General features: G+C 33.3%; 1 protein-coding gene across 2 annotated transcripts in view; it reads right to left on the reverse strand.

Moving 5' to 3' along the window:
* dock1 (dedicator of cytokinesis 1) overlaps nucleotides 1-983 on the reverse strand; it is a 269,281-nt gene extending 268,298 nt beyond the window's left edge. Inside the window, exon 1 of one of the 2 annotated variants that reach the window (XM_089122368.1) lies at nucleotides 780-983. In XM_089122368.1, the coding sequence (XP_088978494.1) occupies nucleotides 780-822 (43 nt within the window). In that variant the 5' untranslated portion in view covers nucleotides 823-983. The remainder of the gene's footprint in view (nucleotides 1-779) is intronic. The other variant, XM_039651460.2, reaches the window with a different exon arrangement.
* Nucleotides 984-7,854: the final 6,871 nt, after the last annotated feature.

Genomic DNA, 7,854 nt, shown 5'->3' on the forward strand with positions numbered 1-7,854 from the left:
GGATTGAGTATTCTAGAGAGTAGTTAAATGTAATATCTGCACAAAATTGCTATATAAAAATATTTTACACAATCGTTACTCATTATTTAAAACACCCATTTAAGAACAAAAACTTAGCCCGAATAGTATTATTACGTATATAGTAGCTAACCCAATTAAATGAGTTTGTTTACATCAGGCTTCCCACGCGTTTCGACTTTCCCAGTATTTATGATTCTGGATATGGATTTCAAAGCATATATAAGCAACAGAGATAAAATACTCAGTATCAGTGAGTATCCATTGAAATATTTCAGGCCATGTAACTTATGTGTATGTAAATCTGTGAGTGGAAATCACGGTTTTTAAATATTTGAATGTGTCCAGGTTAACAGTGAAATAAACAAAACAATCGGGCGAATGAAAGAAAGCAGCAGCGGGTGTGTGTAAAGAATCTTCCGCGGGAAAACACAACAAGCACGACATGTTCTCAAAACATAACAGCGCGAAAACTTGTTACAAAGTATCAGCGAGCGAGTAACAATGAGAAACAATGTATCCATGAGCTCCATTCGGGCCGCCGCGCAGGAAACACTGGAACTAGGCGCGTCTGTGTCAATCTCACACACACATCTCAAATATATAGCCTATTATCGCATTCATACAATCAGAAAATCACTTCAGCACATAACATCCTCAAATAGCCTCAATTGGCATGGAAATATAGAATCTCACCATGTGTGCCCCAACTTTTGTAACGTTAAGAAGTTTAGTTCATGCAAGTTTCCTTCTTTACTCACCTACTCCGTACTTCTCTTTCTTCGTGGGCACCCAGCGCGACATCCTCACTGATGAAGAAGGTTTGTGAGAGGCCCGTGAGTGTTGTTGTCGCTATTCCAAATATATATATATCCAGTTTTTCCACACACTTTTTCTTTTCTCTGTAGGAGTGGAAAGACTCATCTAGCCGCCATTTTCCACCATCACTGAACCCATGAACCGCGAGGGGGAGATGTAAGAAACTTTCTGTCATGTGGGACACCAGCGTCACCGGACGACCGGACGGACAGTCCCGGACAGTCCCTCACAAAACTACTTCCATGGTCGCTATAATATCAGAGTAAAGTATAAGTAGCCTATAATAATACAAATTTTGTGACTCGAAATAGGTGAGTAGGCCTAAGTATTAATATTCCAGCATACATTTTCTTTTAATAAAACGCACAGATTTATTTTTATTATTATGTATTTTTGTTATGAAAGCCATAAATATATTTATGATTATATATATATATATATATATATATATATATATATATATATATATACTGCTCAAAAAAAATAAAGGGAACACTTAAACAACACTCAAAATGTAAAAACAAGAAAAAGGTGTTTAATAAGATTATTTCATTCAGATCTATGATGTGTTATTTTAGTGTTCCCTTTATTTTTTTGAGCAGTGTATATATATATATATATATATATATATATATATGATAATAATATATGCATTTTTTCTTAAAACAAGACTGTCTATTATAGTTTGGGCATCATTCCCACCACGACCAAACATTTTAGTGCTATTAAAGTTTTTTCAAAAGTCAACTTTGTTTTGTTTTTTGTTGTTGTTGTTGTTGTTTTGTTTGTTTTTTGTTATAGCCTACTTGTTTTTTGTTTGTTTGTTTGTTTTGTTTTTGTTTTTTAAATCAGAACATACAGCAGGAAAACAGCATCTTCTGTACATCAATAAAGTTTATGGACAAATCAAACATATGCCAAGGAGGTCAAGGGGTAATCAAAAATATAAAGTATCTAAATATAAAGTAATAAAAAATATAAATATCAAAAGAAAAAAAGAAAATGTTTTTTGCTAAATAAATATCTTGCAACACTTACAGAGGTCATATGTAAATAAAATTTGGTAAAAAAAAAAAAAAAAAATTAACCACATAATACTCAAACATAAAGTTTTGTCATGTTGAGTGAATCCAAACAATAAATTTTGACCCACAAATATTCCATCATTGCACTTTTATACATTATAACCAATATTTGTATAGTTTAAGACACTTTAATGTAGTATGATATATTGTTAGACCCCTACACTCTCAGAAAAAAAGTACCGAAGCTGTCACTGGGGCTGTACCTTTTCAAAAGGTAAACTTTTGTCCATTTCAGGTGCTAATATATACAATTAAGTGCTAATGTGTACATTTTAGGTGCTATTATGTATGCATTAAGGTACCAATATGCACCCTTTAGGTACAAAAGTGTACCTTTTGAAAAGGTACAGCCCCAGTGACAGCTTTTGTACCTTTTTTTTTCTGAGAGTGTATCCACTACCATTGAAATGTTTGATTGCTCACCAAGACTGCATTTTTTTATTATTAAAAAATACAGTATTGTGAAATATTTGAGTTTTATATTGTAATTATAATTTAAAATGCCATTTATTCATGTGATGCAAAGCTGAATTTTCCACATCAGTGTTACGTGCTCCTTTAGAAATCATTCTAACATGCTGATTTTCTGATCACGAAACAGTTTTTATCATGTTGAAAACTACATATGTTTGTGTGAGCCTTGATAAACTGTGTGTGCATGCACATGTGTTTGTATTTTGAATGACCCATGATGAAACTCAAATTTCTCAAATGTTTATTTTGACTGGGCTCTGAACAGACTAATCTGTTTTCCGTCGCCTCTGTCCTAGTTTTTGAGTAAAAAAAAGATTTTTAATCAAAAAATGGAAAACATAATTAACAGCACTGCATAAAACATCATGAATCCTCTAATACTCCTAACGAGACAATTTTCGCTGTCACAAATAGCATGCAGACTGTGGCGACTGCTGAAAATTTGATTATGGGGACCAATTAGAAAAGATTGCTCTGGGATAGCGTCTCTTAGCGACTGACTTCCCTTAATTCCAGCTTTTCCAGAAAAATTATCACTCCGTTTGAGGTTAATTGTTGTTTCTGTGAAAGTATGTTGCTTTGCACACAAACCATCCCCAGATGCTTGTAATTAAAGCTGCTCTGTGGGAAAAAGATTGCCTTTTGATTCATAACACAATGCAAAATATTTCAAGAATGAACCTTTTTGGTGACGTCCAAAAATACATTGCTTCCTCTTCTTTGTTCAGTTGTTGAAACTAAAAAATCCAGGGATTTGACTTAAACAACTTAAAAAGGAGTTCGTTTGCATTCATCTGAAGCTTGGTTCTCATCGGTATAGATGTTAGAGAAATGTGCGTGCATTGTTAGCCCACAGACTCGTCCCTTTATGAGAAATGAATGATTTATTCTCACTCTGTGCATGGCCCTGCAGTGGGTGAAGAGGCTGTTTACCATTAATCAGTGTATATATACATCAGAGCACTGTTAGTTTAGTGCAGACCCGTCACATTACACCTCTCTCTCTTGAGTTTTCGCTGAGATACGTTTTCCACAAGCTGAGAAGGTCAATTTACATAAAATCTGCACAGTGTCATTCACACAAATACTAAACATCATCCTGGTGGTAATGCACACGACACTAAAGTAATGATCTCGAGTCCAAAAAGTTGCGGTGGGCCCAAAGCTCCATGCTCTCTGACGGTGGCCCATCAATGTGTGAGGTAAATATCACTTGTGCATAGTTTGTACGTATATATATTAGGGCTGTGCAAAAATTAATTGCGATTAATCGCATCCAAAATAAAAGTCTGTGTTTACTTAATATATTTGTGTGTGCTGTGTATAATTATTTATAAATACCTATGCATGCATGTATAGATTTAAGAATTATTTGCGCTTAAATTCTGTATATATATATATATAAAAACATAATCTATATTATATAAAATATAAATATTTTATATATGAATAACACATTTTATTAAATATATACATGCATCTGTGTGTATTTATATATATACAAAATAATTATATACAGCACACACAAATATATTATGTAAACACAGACTTTTATTTTGGATGCGATTAATCGCAATTAATTTTTGCACAGCCCTAATATATATATATATATATATATATATATATATATATATATATATATATATACGTACAAACGATGCAATATATAAAAAAATAATAAATATAATATAATAATATATAAAATATATGCATACTATGTACTGTTTACATATTAGGTTCATAAGTATACAGTACATAGTATGCATATATTTTTTATGCATGCAATATCAATCTTTATATATCTATATATGCACAAACTATGCAGAAAAAATAGTAAGCAGTGTGATAGTACACTATTACGAACCTAATATGTATACAGTTCATAGTATGCATTTTTGTATATGTGAAGAGTTCAGATGCAAAAGCCTCTATTTGAAATTTTCTCCTAGAATGATCATTTTTATCGAGCTTGTATATTTAAGTTCAGTAATTTCACTTAAATTGCAATGAAGATTACCTATTAATTGTCATTTAAGTGAAATTACTGAACTTAAATATACAAGCTTGATAAAAATGATCATTCTAGGAGAAAATTTCAAATGGCACTTAGAGGCTTTTGCATCTGAACTCTTCATATATATATATATATATATATATATATATATATATATATATATATATATATAAAGACTGATATTGCATGCATAAAAAAAATATGCTATACTGTACACATATTAGCCTACTAAACAGGTTTGTAGTATATACCATATACTATTTTTTTTGGAAGTATGCGTACTGTGAACACAGTAATTCTTTCTAAAATGTTTTTTAATCTTCTCATTACATGACACCTCTATTTCATCTTATTTTTCAGATTTTTTGTACTATTGATTATTTGAATTTCATATAAAATGCCCCTGCTCAGATGGACGAACATCTCATCATAAACGGAGGACATCTTTAAATGGGTTTGGAACGGCATAAGGGAGAGTACATGCTGACAGAAGTTTAGTTTAGGGTGAATTGTTCAATTAATTTTTCTCCAATGCCTTTCTTATTCTGCTTATTAAGCCTTGGGAAACATTTGACAGCTTTAATTAGTAAATCCCTCCGTAAATACAGAGAGTAAGCAATGTTGAGGCCAATGCACAAAGAACAACACCACAAATTATCCACTTAAATTTAGAAGCCAAATTGATCACAGGAAAATAATGTCCAGGACTAAACATGAGATAGACACAGAGCAGGATGAAGCTGCTTTGATTGTGTGAGTCACACAAGCTTCCGTATCTCTTTCTTTTCTCTCTGCTCTAATGATAAAGAGATTCATTATTATCAGTAAAAGAATTTTGACCTGTCCCAACATCAGAGGACCGGACTCAACACACACCAATCTGTTTATTTATACTTCCTTCATCATCAGTCTTCCCCTTAATGAGTAGAGCAGTGCACTTCCCTCAGATGTGGCGTCCTCATCCTGCAGGGGGCGCCGGTAGTTCTGCTCAGGGAATTCACAACATATTGTAAGAACTGGTAGCTATCCAAATATAACGTGAGTCTAACCGGAGCTAAAAAATTATGCTAATAACACTTTTCCTAAGCTAAATCCTAAATTGAGATAAGAACACTCATGTCCCATACACCGCACGACCCAGAGTGTTTACATATTAACCAACAGGAGGCAGTGACACTGTTTTTCCTCATTTAATGCAGAATAAAGAAAGAAATACTACGCAACTCAGGCAGGGCCCTATTGCCTTACACATCTCTCTCAACAACGGTGAGGGACACATTTTTACATTAGGCAGTAAATGAACCAAGAACATCTCATCAACTTGAACATTACACACATAACTTTACTATAACAACAACTTAAAGATCTTGCTGTAATAACACTTAAATCAACTCTCAATAAAAAATTACCCATAATGCACCCAACTGCTAGCGCTGACTGCCAGGTCATTACATAGCCTACTGTATGTGCCGGCCGGGCATATATTATTTATGCATTCAAAATTGATTTATTTTGTTTTACCAAAAATGATAATTACACTTTTTTAGTAGCAAGGTATCATGTAATGAGAAGATTAAAAGAAATTATATTAATTATATAATTATACTATAACGAACCTAATATGTAGCCTATACAGTATGCATATATTTGCATGCAATGCAATATCAATCTATTTTCTTTCTTTTTTTTTTTCACAAATGCTAATACAAGTTACATGGCATGCTCAGTATGCATACTGCAGAAATATGGTAGTATACTATTCTGAACATATAGTATGCTGTATGCAAATCATCTTTTTGCATGCATTTTTTACCTTAAGACATTTTTATACTAAATTTGCTAACACAACATTTTTATTTCCAAGGTGCCATGCAATCAGACGTTTTATAGAAAGGTTTTATTTTGAAAAATGACACTGTATGCATACTATAAATGGTAGAATACTATTACGAACATAGAGTCCATAAGGGCAGACAGGAAACACATAATTACAAGAATAATGATGTTAGAACATCTGGGAACAGCCGCATTTCCATGTCACATGAGACGGAAAATCTGTATTCAGACTGAGAAGAAAATGGTGAGCTATTTAAGAAAGCTTAATGTCTTTACTGCGGCAGCTTGTCCCAGTTCACGAATCCTTATGTGAACGCTTTAACTAGATGAAATGTTGCTGAGATAAATTTATTCATGTCAAGGTTTGGCCAGATACATTGTTCACTAATCAGAATTTGTGAATTTGTGTAAAACTATAAAATTATAGAATAGCTCAGATCATTTTGGTTTTGGGAGAATTTGATTTGATTGCAGACAAATATGCGATCAAAGTTATTGAGAAACACGCTCTATAACTCTTAAACTCGAGTTCTTATAATGTCTTTTTCTCAGAAGAAACATCTGAAGATGTAAAGTCCACAAGAAAAAGTCCTATTTTAAATCCTAAAGTCCTAAATAACACCCATTTAATGCTATTTATGTGTAGAGAAACAACTGAGAGATATCATTTGCGATTTCTCTAACAGGTCTATAGAGCCGATTGGGAACAGATGAGTTGTTTACAGAAACCGGTCCGAGACAGTGCGTCTTCTTCACCCTGAAGATGTGTGTGCTTTCATTGCCTTGGTGGTGTTGAGAGATCATGTGGGTGGCCCGACACAAACACTAACAACCTCATCATCTGATTCAACTCCCTGAAGCGCTAATTACCCAGCAGCCCTGGCGATCACATGCCCTGCTCCGAAACATTGGACACAACTGCTCTGTGTGTGTTCGATGTTACGGTTTTAACCCAGATATGAGTTTGTCTTAAAACACAGGTCCAAAACTTGATATTCTGACTGCTGTTTACCCGCGGAAAGACTCGCTGATGTGACTCTAGAGCAATGGTGGTTTCCATTATGTTGCTCTGTGGTTGTTATGGTGTTCAGATACATTTACCATGATAGCGTTGTATGAATATGGCATCTATAGCACTTTTGTAGTAAGATATTCGTAGTAAAGATGGTGAAAGCAAGTGTTCTTTTTATTCATTAGTGGCGTTTGCTATAGGCCTATTAGTTTGCTATAGCTAAGCCAAGCATCGCTATTATTGTTGCTCATGTAAGGTTAGTGATTTGAACAAACTCCAAAGTTTAAAGGGATACTCCACTTTTTATGGAAATAGGCTTATTTTACAACTACCCCAGAGTTAAAGAGAATTTTACCGTTTTCTAATCCATTCAGACGATTTTCTGATATTTAGAAGAATATCAGTAACCAGACAGTTTGTTTTCATGCCAAGAGTTCAAAAGATAGCATCCATTCAATTATTTTAGAAAAAAGTCAGAAAGAAAAAAAAGTAAACAATTTTAAACACAACTTGTTCAGATTTTTGGCTTTGATGTTTTGTAGTTTTAGAGTCGCCCAAGTTTTAAAAATACATATTTTATAGCTATAAAACATGAA

The sequence above is a fragment of the Pimephales promelas genome, chromosome 17, assembly GCF_988280905.1.
Source record: "Pimephales promelas chromosome 17, fPimPro1.hap1.1, whole genome shotgun sequence".
NCBI lineage: Eukaryota > Metazoa > Chordata > Actinopteri > Cypriniformes > Leuciscidae > Pimephales > Pimephales promelas.